This window comes from Plectropomus leopardus, chromosome 10 (genome assembly GCF_026936395.1).
Source record: "Plectropomus leopardus strain MGB_pleo_1.0 chromosome 10, ASM2693639v1, whole genome shotgun sequence".
Classification (NCBI taxonomy): domain Eukaryota; kingdom Metazoa; phylum Chordata; class Actinopteri; order Perciformes; family Serranidae; genus Plectropomus; species Plectropomus leopardus.
Window position 1 is genome coordinate 7,582,803 of NC_142185.1, and position 25,413 is coordinate 7,608,215.

The 25,413-nt window shown below is 37.7% G+C and overlaps 1 protein-coding gene across 1 annotated transcript in view; it reads left to right on the forward strand.

Moving 5' to 3' along the window:
- Positions 1-18,036, forward strand: part of calcrla (calcitonin receptor-like a) — a 39,432-nt gene extending 21,396 nt beyond the window's left edge. Inside the window, exons 2-13 of the mRNA XM_042494572.2 lie at positions 3,354-3,462; positions 4,116-4,269; positions 4,888-4,998; positions 6,021-6,133; positions 7,587-7,678; positions 7,769-7,895; positions 8,167-8,320; positions 8,629-8,689; positions 9,052-9,118; positions 10,674-10,892; positions 12,448-12,489; positions 14,335-18,036. Of these exons, the coding sequence (XP_042350506.2) occupies positions 3,388-3,462; positions 4,116-4,269; positions 4,888-4,998; positions 6,021-6,133; positions 7,587-7,678; positions 7,769-7,895; positions 8,167-8,320; positions 8,629-8,689; positions 9,052-9,118; positions 10,674-10,892; positions 12,448-12,489; positions 14,335-14,556 (1,437 nt within the window). The 5' untranslated portion in view covers positions 3,354-3,387 and the 3' untranslated portion in view covers positions 14,557-18,036. The remainder of the gene's footprint in view (positions 1-3,353; positions 3,463-4,115; positions 4,270-4,887; positions 4,999-6,020; positions 6,134-7,586; positions 7,679-7,768; positions 7,896-8,166; positions 8,321-8,628; positions 8,690-9,051; positions 9,119-10,673; positions 10,893-12,447; positions 12,490-14,334) is intronic.
- Positions 18,037-25,413: the final 7,377 nt, after the last annotated feature.

The window sequence follows — 25,413 nt, forward strand, 5'->3', positions numbered from 1 at the left end:
ACGATAGTACATTTTATACATAACGGTGAGGCAGCATTAGTGTGACATTACCGCCTTGATGAGACAGTGTAAATGGAGCTATTATGTGTCTTTGATGAATCCAAACTAACCCTTTAAACACCAAAGTCTCATAACACAAAGGTGACACAACAAATGAGTATGTAGAGAATAATACATCAAACAACGCATACCAGATTTTTGTCACATCTGCTGTTGTCTTTTAGAAGTGTAGATACTTTTTATACAGTGTCAATACTAGGTTTTATTAACTTAAATGTATTAGTAACAGAGAATTATAAAAAGGGACCACACATTGTGTTTTTTTTTTTCCTCCAGAGAGTTCAGATGGCAAATTCTGCACTCTGAGTGCCGGGAAGTGTCTTTGAACATTTTCCACCCATAACCTTCATCCGTTTGATTCATTCAGTTTGCGGCGCAAAATCAACAGGTCAATTTATCATCAGTAATAGAAAACACATATTTGTATGATTAAAGTTCATGGCCCTGCATCTTGTGAATGCTCACCTCTTGAACATGTTTTACTCATTTGCTGTTGCAGAGTTTGTTTAGCTGTTCCACTCCACCAAATTTAATTTGACTTGAGATGTTGCACATGCAAGTGATGACCTAGTTCCTTTGGGGTATGAAAGACATTATTAAATGTTGCTTCTGAATGAGATGCAGTCCACTCCTGCAGGCCATGTACCTACATGTAAGTCATCCTGGGTTCCGGTTTTCTTTCTGCCTCTCCCATCCCTCCTGTCTCTCTCTCAGCTGCTGGAAGAAATAAAATGCTTGTTGCATACTTTCACACTGAAAGCAATGCAGCCGGTAGAAGCTATGATTTGTATCAGGCATTCTAACAATGCTAACAAGCTGTTTCTGGTTACCTCGGGTGCCACTATGGAACTCTTGGCTTGTGCTGTGAGACATTTATGGCAAAAATAACAAATAAAAACATTGAAAATACATTTTAAGATGTTACTGAGCAACCAGACAGACACCTGTATGAGCTTCAAACACAAACTAAAAGAAGTAACATGCTTTACTGTAGATATGAGTGGGAATCTTTAGACACTCGATTCAAATTCATGATTATTGATGCATGTGTTGATGCAACATGGAACAGGTTCCCAAATATAATTTTGAATTGTTCACAGCATTTTGATCTTAAATAAATTGGTTCAGAGAGAGTTGGACAGTTGGAAGTTGGTTCTCAGAGAGAAGATAAAAAGGAAACAAGAGAGTGCAACATTGTCAGAAAATAACAAGTGTGCAGGGTACTTATGTCTTATCAGTAGTTGGACCATGTATGTTTGTTTGGATGTATACAAACAAAAGCTTGCAGGTAACCAATGCCATCCACCATTGTGCTAGTGGTGTTTACTTTCATTGCATAACCTATTGTGCAGTGCCCTCAATTGATGACACCTCCCATATTACAAAGCTTTTACTCCAAACCTGAACTGGTTCACTATATAGCACCAAGGTTGCTAGAATCAGAACCAGCTTATTTGATGGGGAAAAAAGGGTGACAGAGCCTGCAGAGACGAAACAAAAAGAACCGGAGCAGTTGCAAACCTGTAACTCTTTGAACCTTAGCAGTAGCACGAAAGCTTAAACTATCTGAAGCTATCCGAGCATTAGTGCACCCACCGTTTTGCAAAGCAGATTTGTACAACCTGGGGGGATATGTCTCCATTTGCATTCTGTCTCATCTGCTATGCAGCAGCCGTGACATGAAATCCCAGTGGCCTGCAGCTTTGCCGCAAACATCTTTCTGGGATTCGGCTTTGATGAGACACCAGCGTCACCTTTACAAATGAAATGTGTAACACACCCACTAACCAATTTAATACTCTTGTCACATTGGATGATTTACGATTGAGTGCAAAGGAGATGTCATAACACACAGCGGCAATGAGAGCATGGCGTTTTTTAGTCTCAGCTGTGCTTACATGACTTTTGTCAGGGAACAGGAACTTTGGAAGATCGATGGGGTATTGTTAGGCTGATTCCAGCTGCTTATTGTGCCAGCTGCGTTCTTTGATCACCGAGCCAAAATACTACCATTGTGGGCACATTTAACTCTTGAACTGACTAACGTGTACAGTCAGTGGTAGCGTGCTTTGTTGCCTCTAAAGGACATGAGTGTATTACAGTTGTTAAGTCGGGATTATGACAGATAAGTTAGATCTATGTTGTCATGACTCTGGGACAGTTGCTGATGATGGAGATAAAACCTTACAGTTTGTTGTGGTTGAGGGTTGTCCACTTGCCGATCCAGTTGCTGCATGTTGTTGTTATTATTTTAAACATGATTTTTTTACCACTAGAATCTGGACCCTTTACATTACAGTTTTGAAAGACCTCTCCAAAAAATAGCAAAGGGGAAAACCAGTGTACAATGTAAATAAGTAATTATTTATCGACTGTTAAAGAGACAGTTCAACCCCAAATCAAAAATACATATTTTCCTTTAATCCGTAGCACTATTTATAAATTGAGATTGTTTTGTTGTGAGTTGCCGAGTTTTGGAGATATCGGCCATAGAGATGTCTGCCCTCTCTCCAATGTAATGGAGCTAGATGGCACTAGACTTATGCTGTTAAAACCGCCAAAAACATTAATTTGAGAAACTAAACAGTAATATCTCTCCTCAGAAATCACGATCTGTTCACTCAAAATAATCAACAGACCTTGTTGTGAGAAATTTTCTTTGGGAACTATTTTCTTTTTACTTTACTTCTTAATACATTTGCTGAATGCATCACAGCACAGAAGGAAGCATGCATCTATAAAGTCCCCAGGAACAGCGCTGGGCTGTAAAACCAATTTTACATAATGGCCAAATGGGGAATTACAACATGCGAGTCGGTTGAAATAAAATAGGTCCTACATGAAACTGCTTACAAAGAGGTCTGTGGATTAACTTGAGTAACTGTAATTGATATTGCTGTTGAGTTTTTGAAATCTATTTTTTTGGCACTTTGAGCACCACAAGCCGAGTGCCATTTAGTTCCATTATATTGGTGACACAGCAGGCGTCTCCAGCACTCTGCAACTCACACCAAAACAACATAAGCAGATAAATAGCAGCACAGGTAAGAGGAAAAATATGTATTTTTGACTTTGGGGTGAGCTGTCCCTTTAAATCTAGTTTTCAATAATGGTGCATTCTCAGCTTCATTGACTGTTATGGTGAATAAAGAAGCAACATAGTAGATTTAAGCCTGAGAGTGAATCATTTATCAACAGTGGGTGAGATAAGGGACACTGTGTAATGGCATTTATGAGGGGATTTTTTTATTTTGCTTTAATGACAGTGCTAAATTTTTTATTCTCCGTTCCAGATCTGCAGTCAGTAAATCATCAATCAATTTCAATATGGCCAAGAAGAAGATGGATAGCATCGGGCGGAGCGGGATGATGGCACTCTTGCTTCTGTGTAATCTGACAAAGGTAAGACAGCCTGCATGCAATCATAAAACAAGTTCATGTGTGAAAAGATCAAATGTGACTTAATAGCAGAAATTTACAGTGGAGTAGAAGTTTAGATCAATTATGTGTTCAGATCTGCAATTCTGAGAGGAAGCACAGTAGGTTGCAATTCGGCTGTGGCTTCATTTGACCTATTTAGACATTTTTTTTATGTCAGTTTCAGTTTATGTTGGGGATTTTTGAAGGATTAAAAAGCTGCTCGTTGGTATCTGCTGTGTAATAAATAAGCTGGACATATCTGGTTGGCAGTACATCTGCATAGATGTCATATTTTCCGTGGAGTGCAAATGGATTTAATGGAAGCTTGTGTATGTTAGACTCACTTTCACGGCGTTCTAAGTAGGATATAATGGACTGTCTTACTTTAACACGTCCCGAAAGAGTCAGAACACACAGCCAAAATTGAGTCCAGACATATGCTTGCACGCAAATACTTTTTTTAAGGAATGAAGCTCAGCAGCCACATCAAAATAAAAAGTTTTTCTCCTGTATGTGATCGCTTTGTAGTATTCATCCCCATGTCCTTGGTGAGACGGCAGCCAGGACCTGTTTGGACAAATCTCTTGTGATTAAATCTGAAAAGATTTATCCCCCCTGTCTCTCCTACGTTGTAGATTTTTGTAAAGGCGAGCCTGGAGGTCAATGAAACCCAGCAGCAGCATCCAACCAACGTCTACCATGATATGGGAGTCACCAGGAACAAGATAGTTACAGCGCAGTTTGAGTGCTATCAAAAGATAATGAAGGACGATCCCCAAAGCAGACAAGGTAGCTTGTTGTGTTTCATGTTTCTGCACTTTACAGCTGTCTTGGCTGAGTAGCTTGAACACACGCCAAGCAAGATCCTGTGCTTGTCATTTCTGTGATAAATAATTAGTAGGCTAAAAAATATTTTATAGTGACATTCATTAAGTATATATTTATTAACCCTTTGAGATCACTTCTTGAGCAAACTGATTTGATTTCTTCTTTGGAAAAATGGGGGAAAAAGTCAATGAGCAACTTGACAAGAAATGTCCCACAAATTGTAGAGTTTTGTAGATTTGCTTTTTTTTTTTAAACCTAAGGAAAAAATGTCTAGAAAATATATTACACATTTAAATTGTATATTTATAGTTATGGTTCAGAATCATTTTCTATTTTAAAGCACCTTTTTTTCAGGTCATTTCCCTTTTTTGTGTTTGTTCTTTACTTTTCTCTCTTTTTTGTGATAATTTTCAGGTCATTTTTTTGCAACTATATATTTTATATTATTATTTCTTGCTATTTTTATGGTCATTTTTTGAGGTGCTCATTGCCTTTTTCTCATGTTTTTGAAAGAAATCAAGCCACTTTATTCAAGGGTTTAAAGGACTATAGCTCCTAAAACCTTTTCTGTGTTTTTAGAGCCCATGTGTAATCGCACATGGGATGGCTGGCTGTGTTGGGATGACACCAAGGCAGGTGTGAGCTCAGAGCAGCACTGCCCCGACTACTTCCAGGATTTTGATCCTTCAGGTAAAAATCTGTAGCTCACAGCAGCTCTTACTTCAAATTTGGCTCAGAACTCATGAATGAACTGATTAGAATTTGCAAATCAAAGATCGAGGTCAACATGACCTGCTGAAAGATGTTTTTGGCCATAACTATAATGGTTAATTCTGATTTTAAAATCAGGGTTTTAGAAAAAAAAAAACAACAATATTGCAGACACACTGAAGGTTAACTACATATTGGAAAACCATAAAAGAGCAAGGCGAGTTGGGCAGAGTGGAACCATACCATGCAGTGGAAATATGGCATAAAGGTGTATTTGCACCAATCATGTTTTACTTCACATTAAAGTGGTACTCCAAGGATTTAGTATTGCACTTCTATAAAGTGTCTTACAAAAACAGATTTACCACGGCAAAAAATTTATCCTTATAATGAAATCAGATGGCCAGCTCAGAATGCTGTAATTCAAATCAAAACATATAAGCCAGCTAAAAAAATGACCACGAAACAAAAGGCCTCATAGCTAAAAGTAAATACAGACAGCAGCATTTCGTCTTTATGCATGAATATTCCTTGAAGTATCTTCAACATGTAATGACAAAGCTATTTCTATTTATTTTGCAAACATTTACAGAGATTTATTAATTAGATGTCCGTGTGTGCAGTGGTGTGTTTGCATGGATGTGTTCATAAGGGTAAATCATTTTAATCACTGGGAGATTCTGAGCCAACACTTGAGTAAAGCACATCCTTCAACAGGATATGCAGATGTATAATGAGATCTGCTCTCTCTAATCACTGCTCTCAGTAGTTTCATGTGTGTTAATGTCTGGTTGTGTGTTTAAGGGGAACTTCTTATTGATTTAGCGCCTAGTTTTTCCACTTGCTTTGCTGCAGATAAATAAAAACAAGAAATATCCTCTAAGACTGAGCCTACAGTATTGAAATGTAAAAAAAAAAAAAAAGAAAAAAAAAAAAGATTGTTAAACGGTATATTTAGATGGTGGTTTATCGTTAGGTCTTTGTCTCATTTTTACCTGCAGAGATGGTTACAAAGATTTGCACCGACAGTGGACAGTGGTTCCTGCATCCGGAGAGCAACCGGACGTGGACCAATTACACCCGCTGCAATGAACACACCAATGAAGGCAGAGTGGTAGGTCACTTAGCATAGAGAAAATAAAGAAGTGAGTCATGGTTAGCACTGACCTTTAAATAGATCTCAGGGCAGTTACTGTCTAATTTGCAGTGACGAGAGGATACTAAAAGGTCACTACTGGGCATATGCATGGTGGCAGTAGACAGTTATTTCCTACACATGTATTTAACTAAATAGTACAACTGTACACAAGTGTGATGCTCATGTTGGCTGGAATATACTGAAATGATTCTGTAGCGAGGCTAAAGTTGTGTTTGACCTGAGGGTGAGAGAAAAATGTGGTCATTAAAGCAATAAAACAAAATCCTCTGGGTTCCCTGAAATTTTAATGGCAATCTACTTATGATAACATTCAAGCGCTGTGGTAGAAATATTGGCCTAAAGGCGCTGCCAGCAGAAATGTCAGGGGGTTAAACAATGTTAAAACATCAGAATTCATCATCTAGAGATTATAATTACCCATAGCAAATGGATATTTGGTCATTGCTGTAAATACTGCACCCTGGTTCTGACTATAGACTGTATAAAATATTGGTCCCTAGAGCTTTAAAGCCTTGAGTTATGCATTTTGGCCTTTTGGAGCCAGAAGTGATCATATTTGGAAAAAAATGGTGGAGCTAACCTTAACACTGGCTGCTAGCTTAGTAAGCATAGTTCATTCTCAGCTATGTTTAACTGCAATAATGCTAGTTTTTGCAAGAGAAAAACAAGTTTTAAACCACTAAAATAAAATCAACCTACTGGAAAAACTTAGTATCTGACTCTTTCAAGGGTCTTTAATACAATCAAAAGTGGAGCAAGATATTTTTTAAGGGAATCAGAAGGTTAAATTTTACTTTCATGAACTGAAAAAACACTGAAATAGCGTCACCTACAGCTATGCCAACACTCTAGTTACCCTATGATTATGTTACCAAACCAACATTGTCGCAGTGGTAGCATCCGGCCTCAAGTTTAGGATTTCAGCAAATGCAATCTTATTTTAATTTAATTAATTAATATTTAACAAAAAAAAAATTTGCTCCAATTTTTGTTTTTAATTTTTGAATACCAGGCAGTAAATATATTACTGTGAAGTTAGGCATTTTAACATGGGGGTCTGTGGGGATTGACTCGCTTCTGGAGCCAGCCTCAAGTGGCCATTCAGAGAACTGCACTTTCTGGCACATAGCCTTTTCTTCATTTTTCACCCCCAGAAGTTGCCGCTTGGTAAAGTGTTCAGTTGTAAATGTTAGCCATGGATAAATGGTCAATGAAAGCTTTAGGAATCACCACAATCATTTCATTACATCAGTCTCTGATTTCAATTTCTTCCCTCCATAATTTAGGGACTTAATGTAGGAGGAAAGGATATGAGATGTCTTGAAGAGCATATTTATATTGTCCCGCAGCATGAGTAGTCATTAGGAGATCCAGATGATTTATTTGTGTCTCTTTTTTTCCCTTCCAGACGGCAATGAATCTTTTCTACTTAGCTCTCATAGGACATGGCCTATCACTCACCTCCCTCTTCATCTCCCTCGGAATATTTTTCCATTTCAAGTGAGTCAGCAGACTGTTACAAGCTCTACACACTGTTGAATGCATGAATTAAGATCACCGTGATGTAATGTCGCCTTTCTCTTCTTGCAGGAGTTTAAGTTGCCAAAGGATCACACTTCACAAAAACCTCTTCTTCTCTTTTGTTCTCAACTCTGTGATCACCATCATTTTGCTGACAGCAGTGGCAAACAACCAGGAGCTGGTGCAGAGGAATCCAGTGAGTAAAAATATTTATTTATAGTTTTTTACTATTAAGAATGGGAGTTATTGTTGAATTCATAACTGATTCATACCAATTCAGTGTGAGCGGTTGGTTTTGTGATCTCAGTGTCTGTATCGAAACATTAATCAGGGTAAAAGCTGGACCCTTAATTCATTTTTTTTAGTCATGTAATAGCTAGAATAATTTATGCTGTCAAAATACTGCACAGGAAATTGCAGAATCAGAGCCATCTTCCACATTCATTCTGTGTGTTTTTCCTCCTCAGACGAGCTGTAAAGTGTCTCAGTTCATTCATCTGTACCTGTTTGGCTGCAATTACTTCTGGATGCTGTGTGAGGGAATCTACCTGCACACTCTCATCGTGGTGGCTGTATTTGCTGAGAAGCAGCACCTGATGTGGTACTATCTTTTAGGCTGGGGTAAGTCAGGACCATCGACTTGGCTCTCTTTGCTGTAAAAAAATTATATTTCTTATCATCTGACATTGTCTCAGTCTCTTAATTTTGGTTTATTAAACAGAGAAACAGAGAAAACAAGATTTGGTGTACCTACTTATGGCTGACAAGTTATTGCTTATTTTAAACATCTGAATCAGTGTCGTTTCAGAAATTCACAATTGGTGCATCCCTTATTCGACTAGAATTGTGCTTCAGGAAGGAACTCTGATTGCAGGACTTAATATTGTGAACTGCAACTGCAATTAATTTTATTTTATTGTATTTTGCAGGCTTTCCTCTCATTCCAGCTTCCATCCATGCTGTTGCTCGGAGTTTTTACTACAACGACAAGTAAGAATTTAAGTGCATGTTCTATTACACTTCGTATAAACAACAATGATGAAAAAGAAAGAAAGAATAAAATCTTTGATAAGAAGTTAGTTCAAAACGATATATGCATATAATTTATCCTAAAGATCCCAATTATATTCTACAAATATGTCTAAAATTACGTACTGTTTGTTTGTTTGCACCGTACAGAGTTCGACACAGCATTAAACCTTGCTGATAGCTTTTTTATCAATTCCCACACTAAGCTGTTGATGCCAATTACTCTCTCACTAAGGCCATTGATCTGCATCAAGGGTCAGTCATGTGATGTGCTGATACTGTTGTGTAAATGTCTCTCTGCTCTCCTCTATTCTCTGCTGTAGCTGTTGGATTAGCTCCAAAACATCGCTACTCTACATCATCCACGGTCCTATCTGTGCTGCTCTTTTGGTAAGAAATTTCAGTCTTTTCCCAATCAAATGCAGCTATGTAAATCACAATAATAACTGATCTGTTCCATATTTCTCTTAGTTGCCTGTTTTTATTGTGCAATGAATAAAACAGAGTCTGCCCCAGCCTTCCTTTGAGTGGACACTGTGGGGGGCCTGAAAGCAGGGCACATAGTCTCATAGCATGCATAATTGTGTTTATCTTGTGAAATCAATGCATCTGGCCCTGTGGGGATCCACCCACTGGTCCCCATGTTGCATCCAAAGAATTCACCTAATCAGCACAGCCAGGCATGCTTCAGAGAAAAGCGGTCCCTTAAGACTGCAACAGGATAAAATGTTCAGGGCAAAAACCTTCACAAAGATTTTGTCAGTTTTCAGGCTCAGAAAAGGTTTTGGTGTTGATTTGCTCATAGTGGATTCTTTTTATGCCTCCCGCTGTCAATAGCTGTGGTCAGAGGCATAATGCTTTTGCTTCTGTCCATCCCATTCTTGTGAATACAATATCTCTAGAGCGCCTTGAGAGATTTTCGTCAAATTTGGCATAAATGTCCAGTTTGACTCAGAGATGAACTAGTTAGAATTTGGTGGTCAAAGGCTGAGTATTTCATGATCACTTTAAGGGATTAGATTAGATTAGATTAGATTAGATTAGATTAGATTAGATTTCACTATATTGTCAGAAATAATTCTGAAACCACATAAATACTTATAAATCCAAAAATGCAAACATTTAACCCAACAACAAAATAATAAAATAAATGCAACAAATCCCAAACGACATTATAAAAAGTCGATGCAGTGCAACATATTGCTTATCATTTACAGTCAGTGTTTGATTGAATTTATTTTTTATTTTTGGCACAGCCGCTTATAGTCATGAATAAACTGATCAGACTTAAAGTGATCAAAGATCACGATCACTGTGACCTTCTGTCTGTCAAATTTCTTGTGAATGCAAAATTTCAAAAACCGCCTCAGGGAATTTCCTTAAATTTGGCACAAATGGACACTTGGGCTCAAGAATCAACTGATTAGAATTTGGCAGTCAAAGGTCAAGCTCACCATGACCACACAAAATGTTTTTGGCCATTATTCATTTGGTAATAAGGACTCAATTTCACAATTTCAATGTCTAAAAGGATAAAATGATGAATTCATCATATTTTATATCCAAAAGGTCAACTCCAAGTGTGACATCATAATATTCTAAGAAAAAAAAACACATTGAACCCCCCTTTGAAACTGCAAACAGCTCAAACATGGCCAGGATGGATGGATCTGCTAGAGTAATGATTTAATTATACATGAATTTATTTATAGGGTCAAAGATATGATTTCCTACCAGTAACCATCATAAAATACCATCCAGTATATTCTCTCATGGGCTTTAAACGTCTGCCAGAGACTTATTTATAATACCTATTAGCACATATTTTTTTATGGTATTTATATGGTATTTTTATGGTATTATGGTCTTTAACCAGCTGACAGCAGTTAATAGCCAGAATATTATGTAGATTTACTGATGTCCTCTCTGTTGCCAACCTCTCTAGGTCAATCTGTTCTTCCTACTAAACATCGTGCGAGTGCTCATCACCAAACTGAAGGTGACCCATCAAGCGGAGTCTAGTCTCTACATGAAAGCCGTGAGAGCCACCCTCATCCTGGTGCCTCTTCTGGGAATTCAGTACGTCCTGCTTCCCTACAAGCCCGAGGGACGGGTCTCGTCCGAAATATATGACTACATCATGCACATACTAATGCATTACCAGGTGAGACGATGGTCAGTGTGAAGGTATCTTTTCCAGGATGCACATAGTGTTTTAGTTGTATCAGAATGATTATCACCAACTTTTTTCCATTTCCATAAACAGCTGTATATTATGTTATGCTTTGTAAATGCATGCATGAGCATATTTTTAGAATGCTATCCAGAGTTTACTGTCTGCTGCACTGCTGTGCACTATTTATGAAGCCCTGTTGTCCTTGTAGCATCATTTATTATGAAACTTACATGTTTGTGGCTCCCTCCTCCACTCCCAGAGACATTTATTTTACTAAAAGGAGCCGCTGCCTGGACATAAACCACATCTTAGCTTTTAGTAAAAGCCAAGCATTCCCATCGGCCTCCGTCAAGACTTTGTTTATGTTGTAGCGCGGGGAAGAACAGCAGGAAGGAAGGCATGAATTATGTGAGCTGAAAGGGGGCTGAAGATGTTGGCGAGGTGTTATCTGATCATTCTGAGCTGTCCCAGCACGGGCGGCACGGGGAGCTCAACATCTTGAGCAACAGGCTGAATCAGCTCTCTGAGTTTCTCGGCTTCACAGAACCGTAGACCTTAAAATATCTCAGACAAAACAACTAAGTGTTGATCCTTAAGACCAGAGGCCAGTTGCACACAGTCCTAGATAAGGTTTTCCTGTAATAAAATCAGTTGCACAAAACATCCTAAAGAATTTCTTAAAGAGTCAAGTATGATCCTTAATTATGAAACTAAAGGCTTGGTTTCTCCTTAGCAGAGGAACTTACTTAAGAGTGTTGTACTGAATATCTTACAAGGTTTACTTAGTCTCATACGATGAACTATATCAATTCCATTTTCCTATCAAATAAAATACTTTTAAAATCAAGTTGTGAGAAATTACTAAAATAATGAATAATAATAATTTCCCACATACTAATGTTAATGATATGCCTTCATTTTCTTTATTTATTGCATTAAACTCTGCCATGTTGTGTTTAAGATGGAGTAAGAGGAAGCATGTATTTTTTCCCTTACTTTGGTGGCTAAGGTCCTTTCAGCAACGGTTTTACAAAATTTAAAACCTTTTCTACATCAGTTTTCCTACGCTGCATTCAGACACCTCCAACAAAAAAGGTGATAGGTGATAAAGAAAATGACCTGAAAATTAGTTTTTAAAAAAGGGGGGCGTATTATTGGATAATATTAAAAATAATAATAATAATACAGCATATATATTATAATATATATTAGAATACAAAAAAAGAAAAACAATTTTTTTCAATTTTCTTTCTCTTTTTTATTTTTTTTTTAAATTTTTATTTAATTTTTTTTTGCACTTTTTTGGTCATTTTCTTGTTTTTACTTTTTAACTGTTCATTTCTTTGCTTAATTTCAGGTAATTTTCTTGAATTTGTTTTACAGATTCCATGTTTTTTGGGCCATGCATTTCTCCCCATGTTTTTGAAAGAATTAAAACCATTTTGCTCAGGTTTCAGAGGTTTAATGTGCTTTGTGCAACCAGTCCAAGATCTTTAAGTGTCAATCATCTGTCTTTCTCATGTCTTTCACTTTCTGATTTCAGGGTCTGCTGGTGGCCACCATCTTCTGCTTTTTCAATGGAGAAGTAAGTCAGGGTTATGGCCTCTCCCTGTGTTGTTTTTAGACCTGCATGCGCACATTCACACACTCATCCACACTTCCCCTTCATGATCAGAGATAGACTAACAGACTTCCTCTGCATGACACAGTGAGCTGGATGGTGAATTAGGGCGATGTCTTGACAAACTCAGTCCTCCAGGGCTTCACTGGGGACTAAAGAACGTTTACTGTTGGCAAGCTACCACCAATTGTACACCGAATGGTATCAATTATTCAGGTGAATAATTGAGGTGTTTGTCTTACAAGAGTCAGTGAATATATTCATGCTGTGAACACACAGTAAAGGTTTATTTCTATTTCACATCATTAGTATGAAACCTTTAATAATAATCCAGGGCTCATTATATGCTCAAAGAAGCAGAGACATTGTTATGTCTACACACAGAAATGCAGGGACATCAAAAGTATGTGTATGTATATGTATATTTGATCAAAACATGGTCAGCAAAAAATGTTCCAGACATCAAAAAGAAACATTAAAGATGTGATCAAAACCACATGGCAACAGCGGTCCAAAAGCTTCAAATGTATTCATGCATGGTTTATCATATGCAGTGCATCCACATTTAAAACATTTAAAAAGTGAACAAACAAGTAATCTTTTTTGCAGGAATAGTAAACATAATAATATCTTGTTTTCTTTTTTCTGAGAGAAAGATAAGAAGATTAAAATCAGTCTCATGTCTGCACAATAAGTAGCTTTGGCCTGATGCATGAAACTGTATGTGGATTCGCCAACTAAATCTGTGTGCACGCACAAAAATAGAAATATGCATTCTCTTGTCCAATTAATGAAGCTGCACATACTCCTGGTACTGTTTCATAAATATTGATTGTTATAAGACCAGGTGCATATGAATCATTCTTATTTCCACTCTCTTAAACATCCATTTGCTTATCGACATTTGTGCTCACGGCACAATTTATTACACCTTTACACAGTAAAGAATTATGCAGCATTAGGCCTTAATTGCAACAATATTTTATCTAAATTAAACGTAAAACATCCACTTTGAGTCAAAAACAAATTAAACATTGATGGTCATAGGTCAAAGGTTAAAGTTGCTGTGACTCTGCATCTGTTTCATTCCCGTGAATGCAATATCTCAAGAACACCTTAGAGGAATTTATTCAAATTTGGCACAAACATTAGACCCAACAGTGACTTCACAGAACATGTTTTTGAGTTAACAAAGTTATCAAAGTTTAAACATCAACTTCTCTGTGACATAATTTTCTGCAAAAAACATTATCTGGCCATTGCCCAATGCAGATAAGTCAGGAACAGAAGTGGAGACATTTGGTCAGATGCTGAATTGGTGACATTAATCTTCGGCGTAAACCTTCAAACTGTGCTGATTGTATAGATCCTCTGTGTTGCCGGGGGGGAAGATGTCTGTGAAGCATCCACTTACTGAGACTCTACGGGTTCAGGGAGGCGCACAGCCACAAAGCAGTAATTGTAGTTTACAATTCTGTTTAAATATGGATTAAAGGAAAGAGATTGTTAATGAGTCAACTCAGTATGCTTTTTTTTTTAACTTTGCACAGAGCCGGGCTATCTGTTCACCTCTGCTTAGAGTGTTTTAGCCACTCAAGGCTTATCTTGTCTCAGGTGTAGCTGCATCATTAACACACACACACACACACACACACACACACACACACACACACACAAAACTCATATTGATCTCTTCTAACTCTTAGAAATAAAGCATGTATTTCCCAAAATGTTGAGCTTTAATTTTTACACATTTCAAAGTATCATTAGTATTTCCATTCATTTGTGAAATTTGGTTTCTCTGTTTAGGTCCAAGCGGTTCTGAGGAGGCACTGGAACCAGTATCATATCCAGTTTGGCAGCAGCGTAGGAAACCACTCTGACGCGCTGCGTTCAGCCTCCTACACGGCTTCCTCCATCACAGAGGTACAGGGCTGCTACAGCATTGACAGCCACACAGAACACATGAACGGCAAGAGCTGCCTCGACGCTGACGCCTCCATCTTAAAGTCAGACAACCCCTTCGCCTGACGACCACACCTCTCCCAAGCCCTGCCTGCCCCGCCCCTTAAACCCGCAGCATGTTTGGAGCCCGGTGGCAAACAGGGATACTCACCTCTTCCTAAAGATACAATGTCGGAAGCTATGAGTGAGAAAAAGGATTGTACGCCCACCTGAAGGAAAACGTCACGACTTTCTTACACCAACACGGGCCCTTTAACAACAGTACTGTACGGTGAGCTCAATACAACTATTCCTGCGCTGTGTTTTGTCTACAATATGACACTGAACTGCTCCACTTGACCCAAGAAGCATTCTGATAATCACAAATATGGTTGCAATCTTTCTGCCTGACAAAATCGTTTTGAAATGGATGAATATTACCTGCCTGACTGTCTTTTTGCAGTCATGTTGTGCACAAAAAGCCTTTGGATACACTGTAAATTCTTTGAGATGGTTAGTGCCAAACCGAAAAATCCTTGCCTGCCTCATTTTTTTTTGTTTTTTAAATTTTCAGTACAGAATCAGAATGAAGATAGGGCATCTAACACTTGCATAATAATATATTAAAGCTATTATATCTTTCACATGTTAAACTTAATTTATCTGGACGTATTCTTGTTTATTAAGTGAAAATGAAATAAATACCGTATAGTATTTATTAATGTAGAGATGCTACTTTTTTTTTTTCAAAATTAGTCAAATATGACTTGTTGCCATGTAAACTTTCAGTGTATTACCTGTTTGTTGCAGTGTTTGTTTCTAAGTGTGCAGTTAATGCAGATGATTTGCAGAATCATACCGTTAGCTTGCAAGCTTCATTTTTTTTAGAGATTTCACCATGCTAATGTTTGAGCGTGTTGAAGTGATCCTTAGTGACCCGTGCATCCTGTAAACCACATGGTGGGTTGTAACGTGACTTGTTGACACGATATTATCAGCGAGAAGCCATTGTGAAATGGCATGTATTCCAATATCTACTCATTACACTCGAATGTAAACTGAAGACTGAAGACCTGGTTCTGAACATATATGTATCACATTCCCATTCACTGCTGTCTTTAGCCTTATCTGATGACTGCGATATAAGCATTAGTGGGTGTTCAGACTGAAAACGGCACTGTGTTAAAAATACAGAGGGCTAACAGTAAGACAATGTGACTGCGCCTTGAGTGGAAGAGTTCAAAATGTTTTAACTTTTATGCACGACTAAAAGCCGCCAGAAAAATGCATCACGCCGCAGCAAGACAGGAGTGTTAACAGGTGCGCTGCAAGGGAACCAGTGATTATGCTGGCGACGCTTTTCTTGCAATGAGTCTCAGTGTGATCGGCCCCTTAGGCACCAAAACTGCATGCTTACGTTTAGAAAAAAAGATCTTGGTTTAGGTTAAAATGAGAACATTTGTTATGTAATTATATTAACATAACTTCCATCAAGTAATAAACTCTCCTGAGTGAAAGTCCTGTGATTCTATAACTAAAAAGTTCTGGTGGAACTCATTTAGTCCTACATCTCGATGATTTTGTAGTTGTAGTAAGTAGTTGTAGTAATATTGTTATAGAGGTGTGCACTTACCTTTTTTGATTGGCTTGTGCAGTGCGTTTTCATGATAGCATTACAGCAAAATTTGACTCAGGTTGAACTCTTAGCAGGACGACCATGTGTTTTTTGCCGGAGTCTGCTGCAACAAAACAGCGACTTCACTCAAATGCATAAGGGTGATAATTTTCTTTTTTTTTTATATAGTGCTGAAGTCAGTCTGAACACAGCCTTATTCAGGAGTTATGACATTATCTCACTGTGCAAGAAAGGTTCCTGCAAAAAAAAAAACATTGTAAAGCATTTCGCTAAAGCAGGCTGTGTCTAAAGCAAGTCTGAAGTCATTTACAGTGATGTTGTCCTTTCATCCAAACAAACCCAAAACTTTCATGTACCTTTTCTTCATTTTACAACATTTTTTGTCCACAGTGCTGGGAACATAAGTCACTATCAGCTGATGTAAATATTTTTTTAACTCTAGCATTTCTGAAAAGAGGGCAAGTTGATCATGTGAGTGTGTGTGTGTGTGTGTGCGTGTGTGTGTGCGTGCGTGTGTGTGTGTGTGTCTGTGTGTGTCTGTGTGGGTGTGTGTGTGTGTGTGTGCATGATTTATATAGAAATATACAGTATTTATGAGTACATCATACTCAAACGCATTCAACCATGAAGCAACCGTCTTATGTGACAGTGTGTTGGACGTTGATAAAGTTGTTTGTTCTTTTGTGCTTTTAAAAGAGAGGGTGGGAAATGGGCTAGGGTTAAAGTGGGAGCTTGCAACAAGCTTCTGTATCTGTCTGCCCATATTATTTGCCATCACTCTTGGTGGAGTTCATCACCCTTCTATTTTGCCTGTATTTAAAGGTGAGGAAAGAAAAGTACCATTGTGTAAGTTATTCATGCCATATTACCAGAATGCAAATTTGCTATTCCTAGGATGGCCCGCTTTACCCTGCCTTACTCTGCCTCTGATTGGTTTACCATGACATTCTTACCTGAGCTAATCCCATTCCTCTTGCCTAAACCCTCAATAAATCCAACCCGGCGGGTCATTCCTTTGCTATCAGAGGATTTGCAAATTTGCTACCAGATCAGACATAAATATAATTACTGAAAAAAAATACCCAAAACAATATGTAAGTCTGATATTATGGCATGTTTTCTTTACTTTTACCATTTTAGCTGGGTTTTGAATACTAAAATGTACACACTTTTCAAGTTTTTTTTTCTCTCTTCTTTCCAATCAGTAACTTTAAATATTAAAATGACTTACAGTCATTGAATCCATACACAACAAGTAAAGAAAAGTATCTGTGAAAAAATATTCTTGGCTGCCAATATTTGAGGTGAAGGGTTAATGTAAGACACGGGAATATTTTCAAAGTATTTTAAGCGACAGGTATCAGTATCACACCACACATAAGTCTGTACTTTTTACGGTCTGCAGGACAGTTCCTCCCTTGAATCATAAATTACACGGCCTAACATTTATGACTGTCACAGATTCGATTTGCAGGGAGCAAGTCTTCATAAATATTTACTGTGTTGTGATACACCGTTATCTTTTATGAAGCTACAATAATTTAATCACACCCGTAGAAAAGGCTTTTGGCGGACATAGTTACTTCTATGTACCATAAAGTTGTGTTATTTATGTGTGAAATATTTTCAGATGAAGGGTTTGTGAAGTCCCCAGTGACACTTTGGTGACATGTTGTAAAGTATGACAAAAGCATTAAGGGCAATGTTTGTGGTTTTGTTTATACTGTACTGTATTTAACTTTGGTAGTCTTGACACGTTGACTCCACACTGCTGTTTGAATGTAACTGGTTGTGTTTTATTCTCTGTGAAAAACATATATATACATATATTTACGTACAATGTCTCTTTTTTTATCATTTCACTGAATTAGACAATGTTGCTATCTTGTGTGTATCTGCATACTACTAATACAGTATAGCACAGCACCAGCCACTGCAGTATTTTTATTTTTTGTCTTATTTGTGAGATTATACTGCTGCATATGCACTGTCAAAAATGTTGGTATGTTTCTCATTTGGGCTTTGTGTGAAGGTCGGTCAACGCCCAATGTGTTGTACTGTTAGTGGTCCATGTTCAAAATCTGTTTTGGGGGAAATCTGAGGGCTCTTTTATACTCTCATTATGTACAAAAATAGATGTGTCTGTTTCAAATGTTGCAAATGTCTCAATGTATCATCATAAAATGAGATACATGATATCCTATGAAATTATACACACAACAGTTTGTAACATATACCACGAATTAGTGCTTCATTGATAGAGTTATGTCATCAATTAAAGTTACAGAGTTTAAGTTTAGGCAATTAAAGTTACTGTGGTTAGGTTTAAGAAAAGAAACATGGTTGGCCGTCTTTAGATTTAGGCTAGTAAAGTTACTGTAAAGGAAAAGGAACACAGCAAGAACATACCTTCAAATGACTCAGAGTGCACTAAAAGCTCATATGGTTCAGAATACCTGACTCCAAGGGAAAGTCTGTGGGAAAGTGTTTTTGACCAGTCCACCACCCCAACCTGCCTACTCACAGTCTGCTCACAACTGCTTCCTTGTTTATATCCATCAGCGCATTGATCAAGCGATCAAATCCTTCTAAAATACGTGGAAAAGGTCTATGCCCGAATTACTGATCACGATTTCTTGGCAAAGGTACAAAAAACATATGAACAATGTATGATACCAGCTTAAATGTCACTGCCCACATACTTCCATGCATCCTTTATGATGACATAGATGCATCCAATAGATGGCACTAGAAAGTGGATCCAAAAGTTAAGCACAACAAAATGAGGTGATGATGGAGAATAATAATAATGTACCTTCAAACAGAGGCAAAGTTGTTGACGGTGGTGGTCTTTCACCTAATTATACATTTGATCCATTTCACTCTTTTATAAAATGCCTTTATGGTCTCCTACAGTCTTATCTCGTTTGACCTACGTTATTCCGCCCCCACAATCTCCACTGGTACTGCTCCGTTTTGTCCATATCTGAAAGCTTTTAGATAAGTGACCAAATACAGACGAAATGAACACGGTGTACAAACAAGGCCCCATCCATGTCTGTATATGTATCAAACATTGACCATAAATGAGTCTTAGCTGAATTAGTGATATACAAGATATACAGGTTATAATAGGTCCTGGCCCTCCTTAATCTTCAAAAGGCAATCAATTTAGCACAATTTCCATGACATTACAAATGTTTGTCTTACTGACTGCATACATTGAAATTTGGTGTCGAAGTCAAGTCTGTTAAATCTTTGAGAACACAGTGTAACAGATTTGACACCTCTGTGGCTCAGTGGTAGGGCGTTGTAATGAGAAACATCTGCTACACTGGCAAAGACTCCCCATGGTAATTGTCAAAAGGAACAAACAAGCTTTTTTCTTATGTCATTCAGGTCCCCAATCCCCTTTGTAGAAAGGAGTTTAAGAAAAGTCTATTAAAAATGTCTGATAGCAAGGGATTATGGCTGGCACCCTCTCAGTGCAAATGATCCAATTCCATTTGTGAGCATTGCATTTACAATACAGGACACTGTGAGGAGAAATGTTCAGCACAACAGCTCAGTTTATATATGTAGAGATTTATATTATTGTTTTGTATAGATTTATATAAGTGCAGTATATGTCTGGACACCCGATACAAATTCGAAAGTGAAATACAGGGTAGAGAGTAGAGAATTCCTAACATATAAGTACATATTTCACAAAAGAAACAGAGAAATATTATGTTGAGATAGTTAATTGCAAACGAATTATGAGGCGTTTTTTTTCTATGTCTACTTGAGGGCCCCACACCTGATTAGAATAGGTGCATTTTAAGCCTTTGAAGAGACATTACAATTTTGAGTTGTCCATCTGCCTCATGAATGCAATATCTCAAAAACACTTAGAGGGCATTTCTTCAAATTTGGCACAAACATCCACTTATACTCAGTGATTAACTGATCAGATTTTGGTGGTCAAAGGTCAAAGCCACTATGATCTTGTCTGTGTCAATCTTGTAAACGTGATGTCTGAAGAACACCTTGAAGATTTTTTTTTTCTTTCAAATTTGGCACGAACTTTCACTTGGACTCAGTAATGAAATGATTGAGATTTGAGTGGTCAAACATCAAGGTCACTGTGACCTTGCATTTATTACTGTCCAAGGTCACCCCTGACCCCATACTGTCTTAAGAACACCTTGAGGGAATTTCTCCAAATTTGGCACAAACATCCACTTGGACTCAACAATAAACTTGTCCACTAGGATGAACTTACATCTTTTTAATTTCTGAATATTTTCATAAATAGTGCAGTATACCTATGATGAAATATGCAAGTCATTTGTTGACAATTTGTCTACAGTTGACACAGGATAACACTCATGTAGCTCCCCTGAATGCCACACCTCATTGGATTTCCTCTCAGTGCACATAAATTTGGAATCTGCTAATAAAATCATACATTCAAAGGCAAGGCAATGTGGGGCTTAACATTTAAGAAAACATAACTGAGACTGTTACTGTAACAAATCCAGTGCTGCGCTGAACAGATACATTATTAATGAGGATTTCAATATGTGCAGTCCTGCAGGAATATTTAGTACTGTAATATCATTTATTAAATGAGATATATTGATGCAGGGTTGGTAGATTATGCATCAGTAAAACATTTGGTCATTGCTCATATTACCATCCCCAAGCTCCACAAACACATTCACAAAGAGATCTTAATGATTTGTTGTCACTGTCTTGTTTAGCCTTTAAACAAAGGCATCCACCAGCACAGTGGATGTCAGAGCTCCCATTTCAGGTTGAGCTGTCTCCCCGCAAGAATGCGCTCACACTGTCATTCCACAAGCTGGTCTCCGACGAGTTCAAAAGTTCATTCACAACTTGCTGTCCAACATTACAAAGCTAAAGACATGTTTCCACCACCAGCCCCCTCTGTGTCCCATTATGTCCAATTATTACTCCCTGTACCACTCATTTATTACTGCTCCACTGCCTCTGACCAGCTGACATACGGAATTTCTTATCACCCTCATCTAGCTTTTTGCATGTGGCGGCTTAGATCTAAACTACAAACATGCCACCTGCGCAAAAGATTTCCCCCTGTGATGAAAACGTTCAAGGCACACATATCCTCTGTGTGAACACACAGTTCTTTTTTTCTGCTGCTAGTGGCTTCTCTCTCTCTTCCGTGACCTGAATAAGTAAGGCTGCACACCACTGAATGCTAACTAGTGAGGAGAGGCTGCTTTAGGGTGCTGTCACCTGCACTTAGCGTCAAAAGTGGTGATACATTTGTTCACTGCAATATGAGGGTCTATTGCATTGTTCTCTTGTTAGCACTTGTTGACTGGCATGAGAGAGCATTGTTTTTCACATACAGATATATTCTAGATGAGGATTAGAGCACCAGGAATCAATGCAAATGTAACAAATACCATAACAACAGTTAAAAAAAACTGTTATTTTGCAATTTTGTTGAGTGTCTTCAGAAAAAAAACTTATCAAAACACTGCTGTCCCTTACATATGCTGTGTACAGCTATTTTGGCCAAGATATGTGTTTATATAACACACATATCTTGGCCAAAATAGCTTTAGACAGTGTGCCCCCTTCATACTGCTGTATTTATGTCATTGAACAAAAAGTGAAATTGTCATGATTCCAGGTTTGTTGTAGTTTATTTCCTGTTCTACTTTAAAAGTCAAGCTCCTCATGTGCCATGTCTTGTGTTACTTCCTGCCTTTGCCTGTTTTCTGTCACACCTGCCCTCCCTCAGTCTCATTAGTCATGCTATCGTCCCAGAATCTACTCTGCACACCTGAACTGCATTACTCTCCCACACCCTTGTTGTCAGCCAATCACTGTTTCTCTCCTTTTGCCTTTGTCCACCTTGTCCAGCTGCATCTTGCTCTTGTGATTAGTTTGCTGTGTATATATACACGCTTGTGTCTTTCCCCTTGTCCTTTGTCAGATCGTCTCTGTTTACCTCTGTGTTCATAGTGTCATTCCCTGCTCAGTCTATCATGTTCTGTTATGAATTTCTTCCCATATGTCAAACCTTTGTTTGTGCCATTTTGGATGGTTTTCAGTTTCATTTTCATTCATTTTCCTTTTAGTATTAAGACTCACTCTTAGTTAAACCGCGTGCCTGCCTGTTCTTCTGCGTTTAGGTCCTCATTTTGAACTCCAGCATAACAGAAAGTAAGCTTGTGTTAACCACAGACCAGTCAGGGGGTCCAGATTTCTCCTTAGTCATTAGTTCAAGGTCACAAATTCAACTTAGAAAAAAATCTGAACAACATGCTGACTTAGACTAGTGGCTCCTAACTGGTCTACACATTCAGTGAATTACCGTCCAATTATATTTTACAAAATATAAACATGTTGGCTTAAAACACAAGGCAACAAAACTTATTGCAAGAATAATGTGCAATTACTTAAAACTTAGAAAATAAATTGTACTGGAACCAGAAACAAAAGTTCATATTATTGCTTGAAGGTCAATGACATAAGAATGCTGCAAAGAAACAGCATGTTTATAGGCAAAATAATTTCAAGAACAGGTTAATAAAATAGAAGCTGAACTGGAGGAAACGGTACTTCAAAGTAAAAGCCTTGTGCCAGTTCAGAACAAAGTTGGTTTTTTGCAAATTTGACAAGATCACAAGTCACTTGCGGTCCAGAATGGACCCGAGATCCACGTGTTGGGAACCATTAGCTTAGAGCACAGAGAAATAAAACAGATTGTACGAATAAATAGATAAAGCACTTAAAAATAAAAGCTATATGCCAAAAAATTCAAAATGTGAAAAATGTAATTTAAAAAAAAAAGTTTTTTGCAAGTTTGACAAGATCACAAGTCACTTGTGGCCCATTGCAGACCACAACCCACAGGTTGGGAACCACTGATAAAAAGCATGCAAAAGGTGCATAGCAATAGAGGACATTTCCTCTTGGTGAGTATGCTTTTTTGGCCTGAATTACACTGATCTCTTAAATGAGTCAAGCAGATCAAAACTGCCACATTCATTCAGTGTCTGGCTTGAGGAAATGAGTGGGAATTCTATTTCAGACGAGGAAAAAACAGGACCTCATTAGACCAAAATGCACTGCAGCCACAAGAGCTGTTTGATTCCTCACAGTGCTTGTTTGCAGTATGCATGATATTCCAATTAAGGAAATACTCAGGAGTACATACCATTGTGTTGTATACAACAGTAAGAAGGGTATGATTCATTTTAGCACAACAATGTAGTCTCAAGTCTTCACCACACTGAAAGAGCTCCACAGGATGAGAAGGCGCCAATGAGTATGCCTGTCGCTATCTAATCACCCCCCGCCCTGCACCCCTCCATGACAGCAGAGGAAGTGGGGACGAAGGGAGGCCTTTAGCTGAATGAAAACATTTACCTTGTCTTGTGCTGATAACTGCAGTTGTGTATATGTGGAACAGCCGCCTGCACAAGACGCTGAGCAAGATTGTTTAACTTTGGGGAATCTTGGAAACTATTGCAAACAGGTCAGACAAGAGCGTTTTTAAAAGAATGTGACCCGAGCTCAGGGCAAGTGTGAGTCAGGGAACCAAGACTTACCGTAACCCAATGGACTTTTTTTTTTTTTTTTTAATTCTTTAAGCAATTCTTTCAAAAATGTGGGAAGAGGGCGGCAAACAACACAAGAAATGACTCAAGAATTTGAAAGAAATTAGTAAGAAGTCACAAGAAAATGACCTGAATGTAAGCAAGAAAAAAGAAAAGAAAAAAAGAGTTTTTTAAAAAAAAAAGCAAAATGAAAAACACAAAAACAATAAAATGACCATAATAACCTGATTTTTAATATAATTAAGATAATCATTATAAATATAGTGTTTTGGACATTTACCTATTTTTTTATCATATGTTATACCCCCCAAGTTAATTTTCAGATCATTTTTTTTCATCTCTCTTTTTTTTTTTTTTTTGCACTTTGTAGGACATTTCTTTACAAGTTTCTCATTATGTTTTTCCTGTGTTTCTGGAAGAAATCAAACCAATTTTCTCAGGTTGCAGAGGTTTAAATGCTAGTGGAAGGTGTCTGAATGCGGCACAAGAAAATATACATCTACTAATGTATTATCTAATAAAATAACAAAGTGCTCATTGCCTTTTCCCAATGTTTTCAAAAGATATCAAGCCAATTTTTTCAGCAGCACAAGAAAAGTTGATATCAACCCAGATTTCAAAGGGTTAAACCACTCAATTCAGCTGCATACATTTGTGCAGATTCTGCTTTAATCCACATGACACTGCAGTGACATCTTTTCAGTTTTTGCCTTTTGGTCTCCTTTTACATTTGACCACAACACTCAGTTGCCTTATAAAAATATTATTATCAACTATACATCTCCATCCATCTGTTCATTCATTCAGGCTTTTGAGTCACTCATCCTGGTCAGAGTCATGGCGACAACAGACCAGCAACCCAAACATCCTTTTCCCCAGCAGCTTCCTCCAAGTCGTTAGAAAGCATGGAGGGCGACGCCATACAACTGCACCCTGATTGAACCCTTTGATACTGGGATTGACAACATCTTCTTGTGTTACATTTAGACACCTTTAGCAACTGTTTCAACCTGGGCAAATTGGTTAGATTTCTTTTGAAAATTAGAGCAAAAAAGGCAATAAGTGCTTTGGCCAGAGATATCCTGCAAATTAAGAAAGAAATCAGGAAAAGCTGACAAGAAAATGAAATAAAACTTAGTTTAAAATAAAACAAATATATATTAGAAAATAATACTTTAATTGTAATTACATCTACATTGGGACTGTTTTTCCTGTTGTTGATTTTTTAACCATTTTTTTCACAGCGTTAGGTCCAGACATTCAAATTATTAGCATATTCTGCCAGTTGATTCACATAGGCAAAGGTGATACAGGGTTCCAACACATTTTAATGGGTAAAAATTTCAAAACATTTCAAAGACCCATAATATAGATTTTTATCTTCCCCACACTTTCCAATTTTTTCAAACATATCAAACTCTCTTAACACACAACTAGCTGGAATACATGAAGGGAGAGACAGAATGCAGAAAAAAGGAAATGCTTGTGATGGTGAACAAAATGTCACACATCAACGGAGCATATCAGAGCTACACTATGTCAACAGCCACAGAAATTCAATTTGCTGATATTTTACATTTCAAGCATTTTCCAGGCCTACAAAGGTGATAGTAAAACTTGGCTTGTGGCAATATCTGCTCTGTTCCTTATGTCAGCACTTGAGTTAATCTTTAAATTTGACAATTTCGTAACATCCGATGATTATTC